The sequence below is a fragment of the Symphalangus syndactylus genome, chromosome 20 (genome assembly GCF_028878055.3).
Source record: "Symphalangus syndactylus isolate Jambi chromosome 20, NHGRI_mSymSyn1-v2.1_pri, whole genome shotgun sequence".
Classification (NCBI taxonomy): domain Eukaryota; kingdom Metazoa; phylum Chordata; class Mammalia; order Primates; family Hylobatidae; genus Symphalangus; species Symphalangus syndactylus.
The window spans coordinates 47,399,280-47,424,719 of record NC_072442.2 but is presented as its reverse complement, the minus strand read 5'-3'; the positions used below and the strand labels follow the sequence as shown (position 1 = coordinate 47,424,719).

Here is a 25,440-nt window from a genome sequence, read left to right as displayed (position 1 = left end):
CCCCAGGGGCCAACTGCCCAGTGCTCAGTCAAAGCCCAAGGTGGAAGACAAGTGCTTCCCTGATGAGCTGATGAGCTGGCCTCTCTGGAGACTGCTCCGTACCCTGTGCTGTCCTGCCTCAGATGCAGAGAGAGCACAAGGCTCCCGCTCTCCTCGTCCTCGGTGCGCCTGCGTTCTTGCTACCATCACAGCTGAATGCAATGAAAGGCGGTCCTCTGAGAGGAGCAGGGTGGAGATGCTAAAGTGGAGGCCCCCTCCCATTGCTGATAGATCCTCATCTGGCACGCGCTCCACCCACTCACCCCATTCTCTGCTCCCACATATCGTAGCCCCATCACAGAAGATGCGACATGGAAAAAAGCACTGTGTCCACCCTAGTTCTTAAATTTGGGCAGGGATTTGTGGTGTAGGTTAAGAGGTTTTTAAATTTGCCAGATTGGATGCCTATGTTGTTAAATACACAATGAATCTGTGGTATGATAGCAGTTTCTGGATAAACATTACTTGAGGTCCTAAAATGCAGAAGGGAAAAAGCAAGTTTTGTCAGATGCCTACTTTGCTTTCATTTCATCTCTAATATTTTGGATGGGGAATCATCCAAAGCTTCTGACTGCATGAAGGTCAAGTGTGCCAGTGTGCAGCTGGGTTTCTTTTCCAGAATTAAAAGTATTTTGGGTGGTGGTGAGGGTCAGCAGAAGAAGTAAATATTGTGAGAAACGGGAAACATGGGCTTGGGGAGAACCCAGAACTGGGGCCAGAAGACCTGGCACTAGGCTACAGCACTTAGCACCTCTGATCTTGTTTTCCTCATCTGTAAAAGGAGGTTAACAAAGCTTTTCTGCCCACTTCTTGGGGAAAAGGGAATAATATAATTGGTAAAAAAAAAAAAAAAAAAAGTTTTGAAAAATAAGCAACACTGACTTTATGTAACCATGCATTATTAATTATCCTCCCCATATCACTGGTAGATACCTGTATTCAAGCTATCTGGACATGAAAGCAGTCACATTTTAGAAGTCATGAAGTTGGTGCTAATAAATCTAATCTAAGAAACACTCTTGAAAGCCCTTGAGCGTTTGTTCTGTGAACAGAAAGGTTTGAGATTCGGAGCAAGTTCAGAGTTGGATGGTCTAAGAATGGAAAAGCCCTCCATTCCATTAGAAGAGCCAGGTAGCAATTTCTGGTTATGGAACCAGAAGCTCTCAGGCTTCAAATAAAACAGTATCACTTGTACTCCTATAAAACTGTAAAAACAGAAAAACCAAAACCGTATCTACATCTGTCCTATAAGGCAGAGAGTACTTGAGACCTCAGGGATTTAAAACCAGCTTACAAACTACATTGCACTATATGAAGAAATTATCACTGTGGGCAAAGCATCAAGCAGAGAGCACAGTACACAGTGTGTGGATGTTAATGGTATTCCCTAGCCTTCCCATTCCTTTGTCTTGGTCCTTTGTGCATATGGAACAGTTCTATTATTAAATTTTGTAATAATAACTGAGAACCTGACTCTCAGCAAGGGAGTAGTTCAGAAATTGAGGGAGTTTAACTCTGAATGAGTAAATAAAAATAAAGCAATTATGTCATTAGCTTAAAATTTTATCATCATTAAAAATAAAAAGTTTAAAAACAAATAATGTAACAATTTATCACCGCGCAATTTGGACTCACGACAATGTATGGTGTTTGTCAGACATGCACTGTTGCAATGCAGCTTGACTGTCTTGCAGACAGCCTCAATGCTGTTTTTAAATTGGCAGAGGCAGCAGGCCATATGGCTAGGTAAGATCCTATAGATGAAAACAGAGAGCAATAAATTAGTGGTAAAGCGGTTACTTGAGTAGGTAAAGGAGGCAGCCAACGCTACCAAAGGGGTGGGAAAAGGGTGCCATTGAAGCCTATGGACTGGACAGTTGGGTAGGAACCAGAAGGCCAACAGGAAGGAGGGCAAAGTTGCCCAACTGAAGGGTAAACATGGCAGTGAGTATGGTATGCCTAGAATAAAGGTGGTTGGGATTAGAATTGGGTGACAGTGATTAGTAGTTTAATTCAGAAGTATCTCTTCCCAACTCAAAAGTCTCACTTTGGGCTGAAAGTACAGAAGAAGAAGGTAGACTTTTAAGAAGTCTGAATAAGCCCCCAACTTCTAGAGTCCCTTTCTCAATTCCTGTTGGGAGTGGGAAATATTATAAATTACTCTGGGCATTAAAAATAGCTTAGTTTAACCTGGATTCCAGGGTTAAAAAATAACAAAGATTGCATTGGTCAAATCTGGACAATTTGAGCATTCAAAAGAATAACAACAATAAGTTACAACATATTTAATATAAAGAAGAATCCATGAAGAGTGATATTCAAAAAGAAAGAGGGGGAGTTCTTCTTCAATGAAATAATGCCAGCTAGTAAATATAGAAGGAATGACACAATTTTAAAAAGTGTCACTTTGCAACCATCAGTGTAATACAAATTCATTCAGACAAGGATTATCATTGATGCACATTTGGGTGAAAAGACATTTGAGAACAGGATCTTCACTGAACTCAAAGTAACAACCCACAGATTATTTATTAATTACCAAGGGGAAAATTGTTATTTTTTATTTTTATTTTTATTTTGTCACCCAGGCTGAAATACAGTGGCAAAATTATACCTCATTGCAGCCTCAACCCCCCTGGGCTCAAGGGATCCTCCAAATTCAGCCCCCTGAGTAGCTGGGAGTATAGGCTTGCACCACCATGCCCAGTTAATTTTTTTTTTTTTTTGTACTTTTGTATTTTCAGTAGTGACAGGGTTTCCCCATGTTGCTCAGGCTGGTGTAGAACTCCTGGGCTCAAGCAATCCTCCCACCTCGGCCTTCCAAAGTGCTGGGATTACAAGTGGGAGCCACTGCACCCAGCAAAATAATTACAATGGAGAGATCTGGAAGATCACCTTAGTCAAATGATCAAACTTAGTATTACAGGCCACCTGCAGTTACGAGGCAGGAAGGATACATCACCTATGCAGTATTTTTCCCAAAAATGCTTAACTTGAATTTCATCATGAGGAAACAGACAAATCCAGACTGTGGGACAATTTACAAGACAACTATCTTTGACTCTTAAAAAATGCCAATGTCATGAAAGATCAAAGAAAGTAGAAGCATGTTTTAGATTAAAGGAAATGAAGACATGACATGCAGTGCCTGATGTTTGATTGGATTCTGTACTATTCTTTCATCTTTCTGGCTTGTTTGAATTTTTTTCAACATGTAAATTTGGGCAAAAGAGGTAACCAAGACAATTGATTAATTTATTGTTGTGGCTTATTGGGGGCACTTTCAGAGAGATAAAAACAATCCCTGTAACTGAAGTAAAAGGTTAATCTTAGGCAGTATAGCATGGTCATTAAGGATACAGATTCCACAGCCAGACTGTGCTTAAATCTCAGCTCCGCTAATAATGTGAATTTGGGCAAATTGCTTAATCTCTGTTCCTTGGCCTTGTCATTATAATAGTACCTACCTCTAATGAATTTTGAGGATCAAATGAATCAGTACCTGAAAAATGCCTGGTGCACAGTGAGTGCTCAATAAGAGTTAACTATAATTATTATGTTGCAGAGGTTTTGGGGGGCCTCTTCTGAGTCCTCCAAAAGGATGGCTTTATTAGGGCCACATTAAGACTAAAACAGAAGAGGGTTTCATGGATACATGAAGTCTATGAGTTGGGGGTACAATGTATAGAGTTTTAGATTAAAACTGCATCCAATAAGTTGGCCTGACACATCTTTCGAACCTATAGAGGAATAATCACAAGTGACTAGTATTATTCCTTTGGGTCCAGTGGAAGCCTCTGATCTTCATATGGAATGGACCTGGAACCGTAACCCAGCATTTTGTTATATAGCAACCTTAACTCTGACACAAAGGTGTTTCTTTTGTTTATTTTGAGGCTGGGTCTCGCTCTGTTACACAGGCTGAGTGCAGTGGTACAATCTTGGCTCACTGCAGCCTCTGCCTCCTGGGTTCAAGTGATCCTTCTGACTCAGGTTCCCTAGTAGCTGGGACTACAGGCGTGTGCCACCACTCCTGGCTGATATATATATATAACCTGCAAAGAAGGCCAGGCACGGTATCGCATGCCTGTAATCTCAGCACTCTGGGAGGGTGAGGCAGGAGGATCACTTGAGACCAGGAGTCTGAGACCAGCCTGGACCACGTACTGAGACCTAATTTCTACAAAAAAATAAAAAATAAAAATAAAAGATACATCATATATGCAAATTAACTCAAAATGGATCATAGACCTAAATGTATATAATTTCTGGGAGAAGACATAGGAGAAAATCTTTTAGACGTTGGATTAGACAACAAATTCTTAAAGATTTCTTAGGTAAGAAACAAAAAATCACAAGCCATTTAAGAAAAAAATGCTAACTTAAAGCTGATCAAAATTAAAAACTTCTGGTCTTCAGAAAACATTTTTATTTTTTACTTTTTTTTTAGGCAGAGTCCCACTCTGTCGCCCACGTTGGAGTGCAGTGGTGCAATCTCAGCTCATTGCAACCTCCACCTCTCAAGTTCAAGCACTTCTCGTGCCTCAGCCTCCTGAGTAGCTGGGATTACAGGCATGTGCCACCACACCTGCCTAATTTGTGAATTTTTAGTAGAGATGGCGTTTCCACACAACCGGAATACTACTCAGCAATGAAAAGGAGTGAACAGTTGTCCCTCGGTGTCTGCAGGGGATTGGCTCCAGGACCCCCTGCAGATACCAAAGTCCACAGATGCTGATGTCTTTTTTATGAAATAACATGTTTGTATATAGCCTCAGGTATACTTTAAATACCTAATACAGTGTAAATGGTATGTACATAATTATACAGTATTTTAAATTTTCTACTGTTTTTATTATTGTATTGTTGTTTTATATATTTTATTTTTTCCAAATATTCTGCATCCATGGTTCGTTGAATCTACGGATGAGGAACCTGCAGATATGGAGGGCCAGCTGTAGTGATAGGTGCAACAACATGGATGGTAGCATAATCTCAAAAAAAATTCTTCTGAGTGAGGCCAGGCAAGGTGGATCTTATCTGTAATCCTAGCACTTTGGGAGGCTGAGGCGGGCGGATCACTTGAGGTCAGGAGTTCGAAACCACCCTGGCCAACATGGTGAAACCTTGTCTCTGCTAAAAATACAAAAATTAGCCAGGTGTGGTGGCATGCACCTGTAATCCCAGCTACTCGGAAGGCTGAGGCAGGAGGACCACTTGAACCTGGGAGGTGGAGGTTGCAGTGAGCCTAGGTCATGCCACTGCACTGCAGCCTGGGCGACAGAGTGAGATTCCATTTCAAAAAAAAAAAAAAATTAGGCTTTGTGAAAGGAGCCAAACACAAGAGGCTACATGCTATATGATTTCATTTATAAGACATTCTGGAAAAGGCAAAAGTATAGGAACAGAAATCAGATTAGTAGCTAACAGGGGCTGATGGTGGGAGGACGGGATTGCCTACAAAGGGACAGGAGGGGCCTTTTTGAGGCATCAGAAATGCTTTATACTGGGAATGTAGTGGTGGTTATGTAACTATACATTTGTCAGCCTCATCAAACTGTATACTTAAAAAGCATGAATGTTACTATATGAAAATTATACCTCAATGAACCTGACTTAAGAAAATAATAAAACGAACCTAAAGAACCAACTAAGTAAAAATAAATCTCAGAAAAAAGTAACTTACAGTTTTTCCAGTGCAACAGTCATCATGAGAGTGTTCTTAAGTGTTGTAAGTGGGACTAGCGTTGTTCCCATGTCTCTGAAGAAGAAAGCCGAAACATTCATGATATGAACCCCAATAAAAAGTTCTGTACTTAACAATTCAATTTTGCCTTCTCTATTAAATAAGCCAGCTCAAGAGTTTATTTGCTGTAGAATTCCAGGGGACTCTTATTAAAGAAATTAAAGCTGATTTGCATCATCAAATTAATGATACTCAAGAGCAGAACTTACACCTTTTTTTTACCATTATCTTCTCACTTTCATATTGCACTCACCATCTTATTTACGCTTTTCTTCATTTTTAGAATAATGAACACCTTTTCCCCTTTGCTTTCTTGGTTAAATAATATTCCTCCATGTGTCTACATGTTCCAAATCTATATGAGTTCTTCAATGCTGTTCTCTTCCCCTGCTGGCTGTCTTGACCATTATACATCCTCTTAATTTTTTTCTTCGCCAATAACTTTTTTCAATAACCCAGTTAAAATTTGAATTATGACATTTTAGCCTAAATGTAAAATACTTAAGCTTTGATGAACAATTTAAAAAGCATAAATCATCTCATGACTCACGAGAGTACTATGGTACTTACAGATATTTTAATGCTGGCAATTGAAAGAGATACGGATCTTCAACAGTTGTCAGAGGATTGCGATTCAGAATTCTGAAAAATGCAATGGAATTAAAATAACCTGCATTTTCAGTGTGTGAAACTGCATGGAAAGTTTACATTCATTTTTTGGTATGGAACTTGTAGGTAAAAAAGAAAAAAATGTTTCCTGTTTTTACCTAAGAAATCACCATTAGACTCCATAAAGCACTATTCCTCTGGGAACTACCGAGGTCTCTAGAAGATAACGGATAGAACGAGGGGAAGAACTACAAGGAAAAAAAAGTGGATAGCAAAGAAAAAATACGCCACAGAACTTTCCAGGTCAAAAACCCTAAAAGTGAGTATGTTGGTAGGAAGCCCTGACTGTGGAGGAAACACTATTTCTAGCATCCTCCATAATTCAAGTTGCTCATCATAATTCAAGTTGTTCATCTATTTTTTTTTTTTTTTGAGATGGAGTCTCGCTCTTGTTGCCCAGGCTGGAGTGCAATGGCTCGATCTTGGCTCACTGCAACCTCCGCCTCCCAGGTTCAAGCAATTCTCCTGTTCTGCCTCAGCCTTCCGAGTAGCTGGGATTACAGGCACCCACCACCACACCCAGCTAATTTTTGTATTTTTAGTAGAGACAGGGTTTTACCATGTTTGCCAGGCTGGTTTTGAACTCCTGACCTCAGGTGATCTACCTGCCTCAGCCTCCCAAACTGATAGGATTACCGGCGTGAGCCACTGCGGCTGGCTGCTTGTCTTTTATCTTTATAAAGTTTTTAAAATTTATGGTTTAATTTGCACAGTTAAAAAAAAAATAGGACCAATTCTTTTGCTTCATAGCCAAAGAAGAAGGAATAAATCTAAGAGGAGGAACTGGTCAAAACTATACTCCCACTTGTCTTCTTGTATGACATCACAGCCTTTCTTACACTGCATGTAATCACCTGTCCAGTTGTCAGGCTCCTGGACTATGAGCGCCTTGAGGGCAGATACCACATTTTTTTTTTTTTTTTTTTTTTTTTTTTTTTTTTTTTTTTTTTTCTGAGACGGAGTCTCACTCTGTCGCCCAGGCTGGAGTGCAGTGGCGCAATCTTGGCTCACTGCAATCTCCGCCTCCCGGGTTGAAGCAATTCTCCTGCCTTAGCCTCCCAAGTAGCTGGGATTACAGGTGCCCGCCACCATGCCCTGTCATCCCTGTGCCTGGCATGATGTCTGAAATGTATTAGGCATTTAACAAATGTTTATTGAATAAACAAATGACATTTTGTTTATATGTCAATAAAATGAATAAATTGATTTTGATGCAAATTTTTATTCCAAAATGCCGGAATCGATTTTCTTTTTAATTCTTTAAGGTGAACAAGAAAAATAAAAGAAACAGGAAGAAATAAAAGAAAATCTGCCTTTAGGTTAACCCAAGAATCATCTTTGTACTTCTGCAGAAATTATAAAAATAATAATTATTACAGTGAGTATCTACTGCGTTGCCATGTATTTGTGATCAGCAAATACCTTACGTGGTAGATATTATTATTGCCCTATTTTTTTTTTTTCCTTTTTTTTTTATTATACTTTAGGGTTTTAGGGTACATGTGCACAATGTGCAGGTTTGTTACATATGTATCCATGTGCCATGTTGATTTCCTGCACCCATTAACTCGTCATTTAGCATTAGGTGTATCTCCTAATGCTGTCCCTCCCCCCTCCCCCCACCCCACAACAGTCCCCGGAGTGTGATGTTCCCCTTCCTGTGTCCATGAGTTCTCATTGTTCAATTCCCACCTATGAGTGAGAACATGCGGTGTTTGGTTTTTTGTCTTTGCGATAGTTTACTGAGAATGATGTTTTCCAGTTTCATCCATGTCCCTACAAAGGACACGAACTCATCATTTTTTATGGCTGCATAGTATTCCATGGTGTATATGTGCCACATTTTCTTAATCCAGTCTATCGCTGTTGGACATTTGGGTTGGTTCCAACTCTTTGCTATTGTGAATAGTGCCGCAATAAACATTACGTGTGCATGTGTCTTTATAGCAGCATGATTTATAGTCCTTTGGGTATATACCCAGTAATGGGATGTATTGCCCTATTTTTAAATGAGGAAACTGAGGCACAGAGAGGTTATATAACTTGTCCTAGGTCACCAAGCTATTAAGCAGCAAAGCTGTGATTTGAACTCATGTGTTTAATCTGTATGAAGAAAAAGGGTTTACTTTAACCTTAGATTTTCTTTTAAATTTTTATTTTCGTTCTTCATTCATTCTTTTTCTTTCTCTCTCTTTTTCCTTCCTTCCTTCCCTCCCCCTTCCTGCTTTCTATTTTCTTTCCTTTCCTTTCTTTCCTTTCTCCTCTCCCCTCCACTCCCCTCCCCTCCCTACCCAAACAGGGTCTCGCTCCATTGACCAGGCTGGAGTGCAGTGGCGTGATCTTGGCTCACTGCAACCTCCTCCACTTCCCAAGCTCAGGTAATCCTCCTTCCTCAGTCTCCCAAATAGCTGGGACTATAGGCATGCACCACCATGCCTGGCTACTTTTTGTGTTTTTAGTAGAGATGGGAGTTTCACCATGTTTGCCAGGCTGGTCTTGAACTCCTGATCTCAAGTGATCCTCCTGCCTTGGCCTCCCAAAGTGCTGGTGTGAGCCACTGGGCCCACCCTTAATTTTGAGAAGACTAAATACAGAAGTGCCTTTCAACCTTCTTCTACTCCTCTGGGAGGACGTCTATGAGAATTACAATTTCTCATTAGCAGGGCACGGCAGCGCTTGCCTGTAATTCCAGCTGTGTCGGAGGCTGAGGCAAGAGAATTGCTTGAACCCGGGAGGCGGAGGTTGCAGTGAGCCAAGATCAAGCCGCTGCACTCCAGCCTGGGCGACAGAGCAAAAAAAGTGGATTGCAGTTTCTCTTTTTATGTCTTTCCCCTAATCATTTCCCATGATTAAATAGTTAATTAGTCTATGGTCAATGAGACTTTTTTTTTAAGAGACACATTCTCACTCACTGTGTTGCCCAGGCTGGAGAGCAGTGGCTATTCACAGCCATGATCCCCCTAGTGATCAGCATGGGAGTTTTGACCTGCTCCATTCCTGAACTGGGCTGGTACACCCGTTTTTAGGGAAGCTGGTGGTCTCCTGTTCCTGGGAGGTCACCATACTGATGCTGAACTTAGTGCAGACACCCAATCAGCATAGCATGCTACAGCCCAGAATTCCTGGACTCAAAGGATCCTTCTTCCTTTGCCTCCCGAGTATCTGGGACTACAGGCATGTGCCCAGTGAGCCTTCAGAGATTTAAAACCATGTTGTAAGTTACATCAGTGAAAATGGTGGAATAAAGACATCCAGGCTGGGCGCAGTGGCTCACGCCTGTAATCCCAGCACTTTGGGAGGCCAAGGCAGGTGGATCACAAGGTCAGGGGATCAAGACCATCCTGGCTAACAAGGCGAAACCCCGTCTGTACTAAATATACAAAAATTAGCCAGGCATGGTGGCAGGTGCCTGTAGTCCCAGCTACTCGGGAGGCTGAGGCAGGAGAATTGTGTGAACCCAGGAGGCGGAGCTTGCAGTGAGACGAGATTGCGCCACTGCACTCCAGCCTGGGCAACAGAGCGAGACTCTGTCTCAAAAAAAAAAAAAAAAAAGACATCCAAAAACTCATCCCTTCATAAAAGCAACAAACACCAAAAAAATGGCAAAAAAAAAAATTGACCAGAATAAACTTTTTCAGAACTCTAGAAATGTAACCAAAGTCTTGCAGCAACCCAAGGAGCATTTATTCAAGAAAAATTTCTGTAAGAACAGTGAGATTTGTGTTAACTTGCCTTAGACCATTCCTCACTCTCTAGCTCAGTAGTCACCTTGAAAAACAGCCCACATCCCCAACCAGAGGGAGCTGAGTGGAGCTGGAGCTCCTTCAAAACCTTATTCTCAGTTAACTGTCATGATGTCATCTGTCTGGTGGTTCCCTGGAAGACCTCATTTGAAAGGTTTATCTTTATTTGACCAGAATGAAAGCTGTCTAGTGCTAAAGCCTCTCCAAGAGGGTGTTTTTGGAAAACAATTACAGACAAGTGTTTTAACATGGCAACTGTATTGGGCAATGAATAACAGTTTGGGGAAAAAAAGCCTAATCAAAAAGCTTAATAGGAAAAGCTGAGGAATAAGATGTCCACAGGAATTTTGAAACACTCTGATATACGTTTGGGAAACTAGAAGTCCATAAGACATATTCCTGGCAATTTGGAATGTCATGCACATGCATAGGGCAGGCTGTCAGCATGGTCAGGAAAGACCTATTAAGTTCACAAACTCTCATCCCTGGCTGATCTTGAGGTTCTGCACAAGCAAGAAGTGAAAGCTAAGGCATGGCTGTAAATTGTCTAGCTGAGTGCTGAAGGTATGCCCCAACGTGTACACAGAGCCCCTTGGCAAAAACTAGGAGACTTACCAGTTCCAGGAATTTAAGTAAATCTTCATTTAATCATTAGCTGATCGGTAAGCTAACTGAGGAGAGACTTTAGTGGGAACACATGACATATAATGCAAGACTTTACAGAAGAAGTTCAGAAAAGTCACTAAATAAATAGCAACTACTAACACAAGCAGCAGTAACACCAAACCCTGGCGGCATAGATCTGATTTTCAGAATTGCTACATTATATTATTTAAAATATTCAATTTTTAACAAAAATGTATGAAAAATGCAAGGAAACAAAGTATGGCCCAAACATGTGGTGGGGGGAGAAATAAGCAGAAATTGTCCCTAAGAAAGACCAGATGTTAGACTTACTAGACAAAGATTTTTTTATTTTTTATAGCTGGGGTCTTGCTAAGTTGCCCATGGTGGTCTTGAACTCCTGGCCTCAGCCTCAGCCTCAGCCTCCCAAAGTGCTGGGATTATAGGCATGAGCCACCATGCTTGGCCTAGAGAAAAATTTAATTCAGCTATTTAAAATATGTTCAAAGAGATAAGAGAAATGATCCAGTTCTGTAGACTAGAGAACTAAAGGAAAGTATGAAAGCAATGTCTCATCAAATAGAGAATATCGGTAAAGAGATAGAAACCATAAAAAGGAGCCAAATAGAAATTCTAGAGTTGAAAAGTATGGTAACTGAAATGGAAAAGTTATTAGAGGTTCTCAATGGCACATCACAGCAGGCAGAAGAAAGAATGGGGAACTTGAAGGTTAATTGAGATTGTTGACTCTGAGGAACAGAAATAAAAATGAATGAAAGTGAATGGAATCTCAGACCTGTTTGTGGAACACATCATCAAGCTTACCAACATATACATAATGAGAGTCTCAGGAGAAGAAAAACAGAAAAAAGGAGAAAGAATATTTGAAGCAATAATGGCCCCAAACTTCCCAAACATGATGAAAAACAATCTGCATATTCAAGAAGCTCAAGGAACTACAAGTAGGAAAAACTGAGGGATCCACATCTAAACATACTGTAATCAAACTGACAGAAGCCAAAGACAGAATATCTTCAAAGCAGCAAGAGAAAAGCAATTCATCACATACAAGGGATCCTCAATAAGATTAATAGCTGATTTCTCTTCAAAAACAAGGGAGGCGCTGGGCATGGTTGCTCACACCTGTACTCCCAGTACCTTGGGAGGCTTGAGGCTCAAGAATTGCTTGAAGCCGGGAGTTGGATACCAGCACTGGCAATATAGTAAAACCCTGTCTCTACAAAAAATTTAAAAATAACTGGGTGTGGTGGTGCATGCCTGTAGGCCCAGCTACCCAGGAGGCTGAGGTGACAGCATTGCTTAAGCCTGGGAGGTGGAGGCTGCAACAAGGTGAGTGGTTGCACCACTGCACTCCAGCCTGGGTAACAGAGCAAGACCCTGTCTAAAAACAAAACAAAGCAACCACACACAACAGTGGAGGACAAAAGGCAATGAAATGGCATATTCAAAGTGCTGAATAATCTGTCAACCGATAATTCTATACCTGGCAAAACTACCTTTGAAATTGAAGAGAAATTAAGATATTCTAGATGAATAAAAACTGAGAGACTTTGTTGCTAGAAGACCTGCCCTATAAGGAGTACTAATGTGAATCTGCACAAAGAAATAAAAAGCACTGGCCGGGCACAGTGGCTCAGGCCTGTAATCCCAGCACTTTGGGAGGCTGAGGCTGGAGGATCACTTGAGGTCAAGAGGTTGAGACCAGCCTGGCAAACATGTTGAAACCCTGTCTCTACTAAAAATACAAAAATTAGCCAGGTGTGGTGTTGTGTGCCTGCAGTCCCAGCTACTCAGGAGGCTGAGGCACTAGAATCGCTTGAAGCTGGGAGGCAGAGGTTGCAGCGAGTCAAGATTGTGCCACTGCACTCCAGCCTGGGCAACAGAGTGAGACTCTGTCCCAAAATAAAGAAAAAAAAAGAAAAAGATACTTACATAATGCAATAATTATAAATCTAGTTGATGAACATAAAGTATATAAAGATGTAATGTGTGACAATAACAGTATAAAGGAGGGGGTGAGAGTGGAGCTTTAGAGAAGCAAAGTTTTTGTATACTATTGAAACAAAGTTGGAATTAATCTGAACTACAACATTATAAAATTAAGATGTAGCTGAGATGACAGGTGTGCACCACCACACTCGGCTAACTAAAAAAAAAAATTTAGAGATAGGGTCTCACTATGTTGTCCAGGCTGGTCTCAAACTCCTGGCCTCAAGCAATCCTCCTTCCTTGGCCTCCCAAAGTACAGGGATTATAGGTACGCACCACTGCATCTGGCCACAAACATTTGGTTTTTTATTGTTCATTTTTCAAGACAGGTGTTCACTCTGTTTCCCAGGCTGGAGTGCAGTGGCACAATCATGGCTCACTGCAGCCCTGACCTCCCGGGCTCAAGTGATCCTCCTGCCTTAGCCACCTGAGTAGCTGTGACTACAGGCGTGTGCCACCACGCTCAGCTAACTTTTAAATTTTTTTTGTAGAGATAAGGTCTCAGTATGTTGCCCTGGCTGGCCTTGAACTCCTGGGCTCCAGCGATCCTCCCACCACAGCCTCCCAAAGTGCTAGGATGACAGGTGTGAGCCATTGCACTGCACAAATACAGAAGACCAAATTATTAAAATTAGAAATGAGAGGGGACATTACTATTGTTCTTAGAGACATAAAAAGGATTATAATAGGAATAAAAAGGATTATATATATAAACAATATATGCTAATAATTGGATAAGCTGGATGAAAGACACATTACCAGAAAGATATAAACTACTGAATCTGACTTGAGAAAAACAGAAAATCTGAATAGACAGACCTATGTCAAGTAAAGAGATTGAGGTAGTAATCAAAAAACTTTCCACTAAGAAAAGCTGAAGACCAGCAGGCAGCTTCACTGGTGAATCTACCAAATACTTAAAGAAGAATTAACACCAATCCTTCATAAAGTCTTTCAAAACACAGATGAGGAAAGAACATTTCCTAACTTATTCTATGAGGGTGATATTAACCTGGTATCCAAACTAAACACATCACACACAAAAAATTACAGACCAGTATTTCTTATGAATGTAGACGGAAAAATGCTTGACAAAATCTGGCAAACCAAATTCAACAGAGTATTCTGTAAACATGGAGCAGATAATAATAGCACGATTCTCCAAATTGATCTACGGTTTCATCACAGTTGTTGTTTTTTTGAGTTAAAAAGTTTTCATTTATTTTCTGGGCACGGTAGCTCACGCCTGTAATCCCAGCACTTTGGGAGGCTGAAGCAGGTGGATCATCTGAGATTAGGAGTTCGAGAGCAGCCTGATCAACGTGCTGAAAGCCTGTCTCCATTGGAGTCTCACTCTGTTGCCCAGGCTTGAGTGCAATGGCGTGACCTTGGCTTACTGCAACCTCCACCTCCTGGGTTCAAGCAATTCTCCTACCTCAGCCTCCCGAGTAGCTGGGATTACAGGCACCCACCACCATGCCCTGCTGATTTTTGTACTTTTAGTAGACACGGGGTTTCACCATGTTGTCCAGGCTGGTCTCTAACTCCTGACCTCCGGCGATCCGCCTGCCTCGGCCTCCCAAAGTGCTGGGATTACAGGCGTGAGCCACTGCGCCCTGCTAACATATCCTCTTGCTAAAAAGCTACATATATTGCAAAGTATTGGAATAGGAATAACATAGCAGTTAGGTTGGGCATTTGGGCTGATTACATGTCTTTGCTATTATCAGTACAATTCTTAAAATCCCAGCTGGCTTCTTTCCAGAAAGTGACAAGCTAGTTCTAAAATTATAATGCAATTTAAGGCACCCTAAATAGCAAAATAATCTTGTAAAATAACAAAGTGGGAAGACTCAAATGTCCCAGTTTCAAAACCCAAATCAAATCTACAGCAATCACAGTGTGACACTGTAATGTGGACAGACAAATAAATCAATAGAATAGAACTGACAACCCAGAAATAAACCCTCACATTTATGGAAAATTGATTTTTGACAAGGGTGCTAAAACAATTCAATGTGGAAATAATGTTTTTTTTTTAAATGGTGCTGGAACAACTGAACATCTATGTGCAAAATAATGAAGGTGGACCCCCTACATCTCACACGATTATAAAAATTGATGCAAAATATGTCAGATATCTAAATGTAAGAGCCAAAACGACAAGACTCTTAGACAAAAACATGGGAGTAAATCTCCGATTAGACAACAGTTTTTTCTTCTCCAAACTGGATTTTTTTTCTTTTAAAACAATTTTGTCTTTTGAATTTAATGAAGTATTACTAGCTGAAGGCAGCTGACATGGTGAAAAGAATGTCAGACTGATGAAAGGGACACAGCCTGATTTGAAACCAAACCCTGAACCTTTTTAAAAAAGAATAAGACATTTTATACACACACATGACACCAAAAGCACAAACAACCAAAGGAAAAATACATTAGATTTTATCAAAATTAAAAACTTTTGTGCATCAAACGACACTGGCAAGAAAGTCACAGAACTCACAGGATGAGAGAAAATATTGGCAAATTATCTGTTAAGGTCTAATATCCAGAGTATCCAGAAGATATACAGAATTCCTATAATTCAATAAAAAGACAAATCAATTTTTTAAATGGGCAGAGGATTTGAATAAATATTTCTTCAAAGAAGATATATAAATGGCTCATATACACATAAAAATGTTGAATGTCTTAAATCATTAGGGAAATATCCATCAAAAACTGCAGCGAGATGCTACTTTACACTCACTGGGATGGCTATGAGAAGAGATAGACAACGACAGTGTTGACAAAGACATGGAGAAATTGAAACCCTCAAACATTGTAGATGGAAGAGTATAAAATGGAGCAGCCACTGTGGAAGTCAGTCTGCCAGGTCCTCAAAAAGTTAAACCTAAGAGTTGCCATATGATCTAGCAATTCTGCTAGGGATGCACCCTAGAATTAAAAACATGTCCACACCAAAAGTAGTACATGCATGTCCATAGCAGCATTATTCATAAAAGCCAAAATAAAGTAGAAAGAACCAAAGGTCCACTAAGTGATGAATGGATGAACTGATACAGTGATGGCTCCATACAATGGAATATCACTCAGCCTTGCAAAGGAATGATCCATGCTGCAGCATGGGAGGACCTTAGAAACAACATGCTTCATGAAAAGAAACCAGACACAAAAGGCCACATACTGTATGATTCGTTTATATGAAAGATCTGGAATAGGCAAATCCATAGGGACTCAAAGTAGATTAGTAGTTACCTGGGCCTGAGGGAAGACAGCACTGGGGTGTGACGGCTAATGGGTACCATGTTTCTTTTTGGGCTGATGAAAATGTTCTGGGGTTAGATAATGGTGATTGTTTGCTATACAACCTTGAGAATATACTAACCGCCACTGAATTGTACACTTTATAATACTGCGTTGATGGTATGTGGATCATGTCTCAATTTAACACAAAGAAGCATGTTGTACTGTATAGAACACCAGGTGCCAGAAGACCAAACATGCTGGCAGATGGAAAAAAGAGGAGTGAAGATTCACTCTCCCTTGACAAAGATCAAGAGTGAGTCAGTGGCGAGGCTGGGAGCCACACAGCTTGTCCTGCCTTGTGATCCCCCTCCTCTTCCTATTCCAGATGGTTTTTCAGTTAATTTGTTTTGTAACACTAATATTCAATAAGATGAGGTTACAAAGAGGAAGAATGTGAGTGCCACATGACTGGTTAAGTATGGATTCTCAAAATAGGGCTTTAAATATCCTTTGTGATTTTTTTTGGCATGAAAACTTGTAAGACCACTGGTGGGCTCTGTACAAGTCGGCTACTCCCTCATTCTATATCTTCCTCTGCTCACTTTCCTCCCAGCTATTAAAAACGAATGTAGGCTGGGCACAGCAGCTCAAGCCTGTAATCTCAGCACTTTGGGAGGCCAAAGCAGAAGGTGAGCTTGAGCCCAGGAGTTTGAGACCAGCCTGGGTAACACAGTGAGACCCTGTTTCTAATTTTTTTTTTTTTAACAACCAAAAATAATGACTGTAAAGCAATATGTAGCCAAACAACTTAGCAAAGTTTGTTATCTTTCCTCCAAAATTATCTCACTCTCCAACCTTCCCTCTTTCTTGACAGCTCATCCATAGCCTTGAGCTCAGCATTACCTCTGAACCAGGAAGCTCTTCTCCAGCTGACATTAGGATCTTTGCCTTTGTCCCTAATGAAATCAAAATATAGGGCCACTCGATATTACCCTATTTTCCTCCTGTTCTAAGGCATTCTTTTCTTGACTAAGGTTGTGCCTGGGCCATGGAGAGACTGAGTGGGAACTGGCTCAACGGCTCAAGTTTGAGGACTCTACAGCAACTCTTTTCCACAAACCAAATGATATGAATGTTTTTATTTATTTAGATTTATGTTTCCACTTTTTAAAAGTCTTTTTGTAGAGATCGGGGTCTCACTTTGTTGCCCAGGCTGATCTTGAACTCCTGGGGCTCAAGCGACCTGCCTGTCTTGGCCTCCTAAAGTGCTGGGATTACAGGCATGAGCCAGCACGCCCAGCCTCGAGTGTTTTTAGATTCACAGTAGATGATCATTTCCATTTCTGGTTCAAGTCCTTCATTTTATACATTAAACTAAGGTGCACTGACTCCCAGTCCATCGCCTTTTTGGTATCTTTATGGGAGTAAAATGTGGCAAGCTTTTTTTTAGCCTCAAAGACTGTCTCAGTGCAAAAGTTTAAGAAGTACTGCTCGAAATAATTTTTTTAAATATGGCTTATAAGATGAGGAAAATAAATATTTTTGTACAAGCCTTTTGCTGTAGAACAATGGGACAGAATCAAGGTAGCTCACAAAATAAGGGAACATTTCTTGCCTGTTTTTCCTCCAAATTCTTCTGTACAGGTCCAGACAGATGGGCTACGTTTCCTTTCTATTAACTGAGGAGACAGAGATGAAAGGACTGGAGCATGTCATCACTGTCTTAAATGTACTGAAATCCTAACAGCTTTAGCTGAAAAAATGTCCAAAGCAGGCCGTGAAAATAAATTTAAATGACAAACTCCAAAATGATCTATGCTAGAATCTCAAGGCAGTCAGGGAAAACTGGTTCCATGGAGGAAGGTAGTCAAAGAAATAAGCAGATGACCTAGACCCTCACCCAATATGTGCAATGTACTTAGGGAGAAAGTAACCTCTTTCCTTTATTCATCTACAGAGGTTCATGAGCCACACATCTCCCCACACCAAGCTCCTCAATACAAGACCTCGGACTGCATCACATAAATGCTTTTTCAGGGGCAAAGTCTAGAGAATCTGAAACGGTAAGCCTTTTTTTTTGAGATGAAGTCTCACTCTGTTGCCCAGGCTGGAGTGCAGTGGTGTGATCTTGGCTCACTGCAACCTCCACCTACTGGGGTCAAGTGATTCTCCTGCCTCAGCCTTCAGAGTAGCTGGGATTATAGGTGCCCATCCCCATGCCCAGTTAATTTTTTTGTATTTTTAGTAGAGACGGGGTTTCACCATGTTGGCCAGGCTGGTCTCGAACTCCTGAGCCCAAGTGATCCACCCACCTTGGCCTCCCAAAGTGCTGGGATTACAGCATGAGCCACCATGCCCAGCTGTGAGCCTGTATCTTAATCAAAGTCCTGAGAATAACCTTGAAGAAGACTCCCTTGCAATGAGGAAAAACCAAAGAAGCAAGGGACCTGGAGTCTGGTAGACCCGGGTTTGAATTCTGGCTCTGTCACTTTCTGGTGAAGTGACTTGAGTAATGAACATGAGCCTTTCTGGGTAGTGTTTACAGCACAAAGCAATTTGAGGAATAAATGAAAGAGCACGTGTCTAGTGCCTAGCAATGCACTGGAAACAGTGCCGGTGCTCAGCCGTCATGTCACACCAGCACTGACCGGTGAGCATAAACCCTGGGGATGCCCAGAGCTGGTACAGCCAGGAGCTCCAGAAGCATGGGATTCTCAGAGGGAAATGGAGCTCACTGCTGTACAGGTCCTGTTCAAGTTAGAAAGTAAGATACAATGCACACAAAGCCAAATTGTCATCATTCAGCTCCTATTACAGGGGAACTAAGAGCTGCATTGAAAATTACTTGCAAAGCTTGTATGTGGTTCTGCCACTTATTAGCCGTGTGAACCTTAGCAAATTACCTAGCGTCTCTGAGTTTCAACTTCCTCATCTGCAAAATGGAAATGATAATAATAACTGCATCGCAAGAGTTGTTGGAAAAATGAAAATGAGATATCACAGGAGGTAACATGTATGGAGCATTTACCATATGCCAAGCAGCGTTCTAAGAACTTCGGACATGTTATCTCACTTGTATAAGTACTTAGATGCCTACAACATAAACAGCACCTAGTAAATTAAGTATTGAAAAAATGCTTTGGGGCAGAGGAAGAAATGCTAAGCTTCTGTGAGAAGAGAAGACAGCTTGTTACACAGGTGAAAAGAATAAGCGGCAGCTGAGAGAAGAAAAGTATAAGAGTTGCTAGGTGTGACAATCTCAAGACTTTTCAACCATTACAAATTTAAACAGCCACCCTAAATCACCCCAAAGGACAGACCCGAGTTGTTCTTTTCGTCTTTAATGTTTGTGCCTCTCCGAATCAGAGAAGAAGCTGCCAGGATTCCAGTACATACCAAAACATGACAATACCCTCAACTGTGCAAACTTTTGTGCATCTACCGCTATGTAAAGGAAGCCGAAGTCAGTAGACTGGGGGGAACAGTAAGGCATGTTTGTGACCGAAGCTCAATTTGCCATCACAGTGTGGCCACACCTGCCTCAGTAATATCCTAATAGTGGGATAAATAATTCACTAGGGATAAAGCCTGGATTTTCCTCTTCTTCTCTCTTAGTGCTTACATTCTTGGCACGGTATGGATGTGCCATAGACAAGCCAATATGTGAGTGTGCTCTCTCTGAATAAAGTACAGCCTTTCTACATTGCCAAGTCATCCAGTTTCTAAAATTATTGTTAGAACCAATGAAGTGACTACGAGAATTTTCAAAAATAAGCCATCAGTCTGGACCTGTGTATAGGAATGAAGGAGACTTAAGTCAGGGAAAAAATATAAACATACTTAATATTTAGGATTATCAACCATTGCTGCTTTTCCATAAACCATTTCATTCATGATTTCATCTGTAAGAGATATGATTATTGCCCCCATTCAGCGAGGGACTTTGATAGTTAGCCGCCTGGTCCTTCTTGCTTGGATGCCCTGCAAATAAATGTCCTCCTTTCCCCAATGCAAAACCTCAATATAGTTGTTTAACTTTACGGCGCTTGGGCCAGCAGAATCCAGTTAAGTCCACTAATAAGCTCTTGGCCTGTCTTTGAGATGGATTTCAGATTCAAAATAGACTGACCCTATCACCCTGCTAACTTGGCTAGTCAGTATTTGTCAGTAACATAGAGGTTTCATTCAAGGGATTTACTGGGTTGTAACTATTGGAACCCAGGGATGATGTCAGGATTTTGTGGGGCCCGAACCTTATCTAGTAAAAACATAAAAAAATTATGAATACAAAAATTTCCAGGGGCCCTCCCAGGACCTTGGAAGGGCCTGTGCAAGTGAGAAGCCCTGAAGATTACGTTCTATTCAATTCATCTTCAATCAACCACAGCTGGGGCCTCTTTTTTTGTTTTTTACAAACTTATGTAATGCAGGGAAATATATTGTTTCAACTTACAAACACCACAAAACGGTGTCATATTGGTCATAACATTACTGGTACCTTCCCTTGGCAACTTGCCTTTGGAAAGAAATGCAATGGGCCTATATGTCACATGTGCCAAATATGACTCTGCAATGTAGCTTTGTTTACCAGGAAGATTTGACCCCAGAGGAGCCCAGCCCCTAACATACACTTGGTGTGTTCAGACCCTTGTGCCAATCTTTGAAAGTAACCGTGACTTAGTTTGAAGGGTACAGCTCTATTCTGTTTATATGAAATGAGTACTAGTTTCCAATATCAGCTAGCTCTGATTTTTTCATCACCACGAAGCAAATGCCTTTTTCTGTTGTTTAAGATGAACACAGAAACTCAAGAAAGTTAGTGTCTCCTCAAGTCTTTCTTAACCCACCCCCCATTCCTGCTTTGTCCTCTCCTTGTCACCCTGCCGTACAGATCCCCACATGGCTCTCATATGTTTTCCCATCAGCATCCACTTCCTCCCTGAGGAATGAAAGTCCCCTGGGGACAAAGTCCTTATCTTGGTGTGTCTTTGAGATGGATTTTGTAGCCCCAGCACTTAGTACAGTACCTGGCACAAATGGACATGGCACTCAGTGAATGTTTTTGAGTGAATTCATTAATTTTTATCAACTGTGATTCCAGTGTTTTCCTGGTGTTGGCCTACATAATTGTAGTGGAGCTGGCTAGATGACGATTTGAGACAGAGTCTCACTCTGTTGCTCAGGCTGGAGTGCAATGGTGCGATCTCGGCTCACTGCAACCTCCGCCTCCTGGTTTCAAGTGATTCTCCTGCCTCAGCCTCCTGAGTACCTAGGATTACAGTTGCCGGCCACCATGCCCAGCTAATTTTTGTATTTTTAGTAGAGACAGGTTTCACCATGTTGGTCAGGCTGGTCTTGAACTCCTGACCTCAGGTGATCCACCCACCTCAGCAAAGTGCTGGAATTACAGGCAGGAGCCACCGCCCCCGGCCACCAGATTTTTATGAGGGACTCCCAGTGGTATAAAGTGCTTAGTAAAGATGGTGAGTTTAAAACATTTGTATTGATGCTACCTAAACCTCTTGGTGGAGGGACCTAATGAGCCTGTTCTCTGGTGTGAGGGCAAAAGAAAAACAGACCCTTAGTGTCCTTTTCCTAAGTTAGGCATCAGCAAATTAATGAGGACAGAGAGGAGCATCTGCAGAAACTGCTGCTCTAGTCCAGACACATCCTGAACGCCTCCCTCTATCTCAAAATGTACTGTGTGAAACTAGATTTCTGAACCACAAGGCAGGTGGAAAGTCTTCTCTAAAGTCAGATGTAGAGGAGAATCTTCACCTTGAGTCCCCTTCAGGCCATTGAATATACCCACTCTGATTTGATGGGTATGTTATACAGAGAAATCATAGAATTTTTGCACTTACGGTAGAAGAGTAGTCAGGAAAGTATATGGAATTAAGATAGAGCGATATATTTTCTTCACAAATTTTTTTTTTTTTGCGCAATAGCTTAACATAAACACCATCTTGGCCAGGCATGGTGGCTCACACCTGTAACCCCAGCACTTTGGGGGGCTGAGGTGGGCGGATCACCTGAGGTCACAGGAGTTCGAGACCAGCCTGGAGGGGAGGTTGGAGTGTAGTGGCACAATCTCGGCTCACTGCAACTTCCACCTCCCGGGTTCAAGCCATTCTCATGCCTCAGCCTCCCGATAGCTGGGATCACAGGTGCCCGCCACCACGACCTGCTAATTTTTGTATTTTTAGTAGAGATGAGGTTTCGCCATGTTGGCCAGGCTGGTCTCAAACTCCTGACCTCCAGTGATCCTCCCACCTTGGCCTCCCAAGGTGCTGGGATTACAGGCATGAGCCACGAAGTCTGGTCCTACACTTTGGATTTAACTTTGATTCCTGCTCATATGCAGAGTTTCTAACTGCTTAAAGGTCTGCAACATTTAGCTGCAAGGAAGGAAGCTTAACACAAAATCCTCCAGGAAGCAAAAAACTGCACCACCATGCCCAGCTAATTTTTTTGTATTTATAATAGGGACAGGGTTTCACTATGTTGGCCAGGCTGGTGTTGAATTCCTGACCTCAGGTGATCCGCCCACCTCGACTCCCAAAGTTCTGGGATTACAGGTCTGAGCCACCCCGCCCAGCAACAAGGCTAATTTGAGGGTCACTTCTTTGATGCCTTTTCTTGCCCATGCTATAGGTCAGAACTAGGACAAGCAGAGGAGGTCATATATAAGCTACGTAAGTCTCTTGGCCTCTTTGTACCTTAGTTTCCCCATTTGAGAAAAATGAATGGATCTTAAGACACACTTTTCAGAGTTCATAATGGGCTCATACCCAGCTAACCAATCATTGTAGGAGTTTTTGTACATAAATAGTTGTTCACACGTATTCATCTTCTATTTCACTTACAACTTATGTAAAAACTGCATTCCATGCCAGGCCTGAAATGTTCCAAAGCTGAGTTCTGTAATTATATTGCAACCAAGATTTCTAAAAAAAAAAAAAGACACAAGCCAAAGGAAAAAAAAAATTATTTCAGAACATTTACCATTTGCCATGATTCTAATTTATATAGGATGGAACATAACCTCAATCCCTTCTCTATGCACTAAGGAAATCTCACTGTGGAAGATACTGGCTTATAATTTATACTTTAACGCTGCACATGTGGCGCATTAGCTACAAAACAGTGAATGCTCAGTAAATACCCGTGTTGAGTGATCTTTATTTCTCTAGAACAGGATTTCACAACTTTAGTGCCATCGACATTTTGGACTATATAACTCTTTGCCATGGGGGTTTGTCTTATACCTTGAAGGATGTTTAGCAGCATCTCTGGCCTTTGCCCACCAGATGCCAGGAGCACACTCACAGTTTTGTCAACCAAAACTGTCTCCGGACATTACCAAATGCCACCTGAGTGCAAAATCACACCAGCTGAGAACCACTGCTCTCTGATGATTCACTAAGATCTGTGTAATAATTCTCACAATAATCCTTGCTAGAGACAAAAAGGATTTGCTGTATAATTTTAGTAGCTTTCTACTGGTAAAATTTTAATCATATTTCAAAATGAATAGCAAAGAGGTTTACAATTTTTATAAAAATTCCAAATGTAATCAAGTTATATTTGTAACTTACAGAAACTGCAAAAATGGTAGTGGTTCAAATGTATGTCTTTCAATAGACTGTATTTTATTGCAGGATAAATCTCTAGGAAAAGGAAAATATTGCCTTGATTAGTTATTAAATGTCGATTAGTATGAATAATAGCAAGAGTTTAGAATAATATTGAATACACATTTTTCATCTCAACTCTAAACGTTTGGACTTGTATTTGAACTTTCCAGAGCCCCTAACCCTGCCCATACCTCTCCTAGAGTCTCACTTTCATGGTTTTAATAAATATACAACTTAATGGACTTTGGAATTAATTTTTCCTGAGAGCAGTAGACTTGATTAGATGCCCTTTTGTAGTGTCATCAAATCTTAGATTATGAGCTCAAAGATTTTATCTCTATATATACAATTTCTAATATTAAAAAAAAAAGTCGGGCCAGGTGCCGTGGCTCACGCCTGTAATCCCAGCACTTTCGGAGGCCGAGGCTGGTGGATCCCGAGGTCAGGATATCAAGACCATCCTGGCTAACATGGTGAAACCCCATCTCTACAAAAAAATACAAAAAATTAGCCGGGCCTGGTGACACGTGCCTGTAGTCCTAGCTGCTTGGGAGGCTGAAGCAGGAGAATGGCATGAAGCCGGAAGGCAGAGCTTGCAGTGAGCCGAGATTGCACCACTGCACTCCAGCCTGGGTGACAGAGCGAGACTCCGTCTCAAAAAACAAACAAACAAACAAAAAAGTCTCACATTTCTACACCTTCTTAGTTTTGGTCTGTTTTCCTAAGCCAGTTCAATATCAGAAGAAATAAAAGACGTCCTTTCACATCATTTGAAAGGAAGTTACCCTTTTACCTAATACATAACTTTGAACTAATTCAAATCATATTAATAGAATTAATTTCTATCATATTAATAGAAATTCATTTTTGGTCTTATATTTCTTTAATATTTCATGAAAGAAATTTCTTCAGTTATACAGTGATGGAGTGTGTCCCTCCCTCTTTACCTGGATGGTGTAACGTTGTCTGGCTGATGTCTCCAACTCTAGCCTCTCCCTTCCTAAACTATCCTGCACACAGTCATCATATAAACTCTCCAGAGGTGGCTTGCAAAGACCAGCATCTCCTGGGAAATTATTGAAGATGCAAATTCTTGGTCCCACTCTAGACCAACTGAATCAGTAACTACGAGGGTGGAGTCCAGAACTGAGTTCTAACGTGCCCTCTCAATGACTGTGACGCAGATCTATCTTACAGCACTGCTGTGGTAACACGGTTCCCCATGTTGGCTCCTCAGCTTGGCATTCAAAGCCCTAGAAGATCTGGCTCCATTTTCCTACCCTCCCTCCTTGTACTCTACGGGTACTCATGGCATTCCTCGAATACTTTCCGTGTTTTGCCCTCCCATTTTCCTTTTGCAAGTTTAGAATATTTTTTTCCCCAAGATGTGTGTCTGATGTTACACAATAGCCCTTCAAAATCCTATTCAAATGGCACTGTTCTAGTTACATCCTCCTGGGTCCAAATTGAAGGCATTTTTTCCTCTTCTATGCTCCAGAAACAATTTAACCCTCCTATGCTCCAGAAACAATTTATCCCTCCTAGTGCCCACATCCATTTCTTCTTTTTAATGTAGTTATTTTTTATCCCATTTCTTCTGAGCATAAACTCCTTGAAAGCATGGACTAGGTCTTGCTCATCTGCATTGCCCACCATGTTTAAAACTGACACATGGAAATAAAGCAAACTCAAATATTTGGAAAATAAATGAATAGCTGGG

The 25,440-nt window shown here is 41.2% G+C and overlaps 1 protein-coding gene across 1 annotated transcript in view; it reads right to left on the bottom strand.

Annotated features, from left to right (window-relative positions):
• The window catches only part of LOC129470167 (leucine-rich repeat-containing protein 37A2-like), a 51,217-nt gene that overhangs the window by 16,134 nt on the left and 9,643 nt on the right, over positions 1–25,440 (bottom strand). Inside the window, exons 5-9 of the mRNA XM_063629274.1 lie at positions 23,682–23,753; positions 22,950–23,030; positions 6,356–6,427; positions 5,726–5,800; positions 1,675–1,793 (exon numbers count right to left, since the gene is read on the bottom strand). Coding sequence (XP_063485344.1) covers positions 1,675–1,793; positions 5,726–5,800; positions 6,356–6,427; positions 22,950–23,030; positions 23,682–23,753 — 419 coding nt within the window. The remainder of the gene's footprint in view (positions 1–1,674; positions 1,794–5,725; positions 5,801–6,355; positions 6,428–22,949; positions 23,031–23,681; positions 23,754–25,440) is intronic.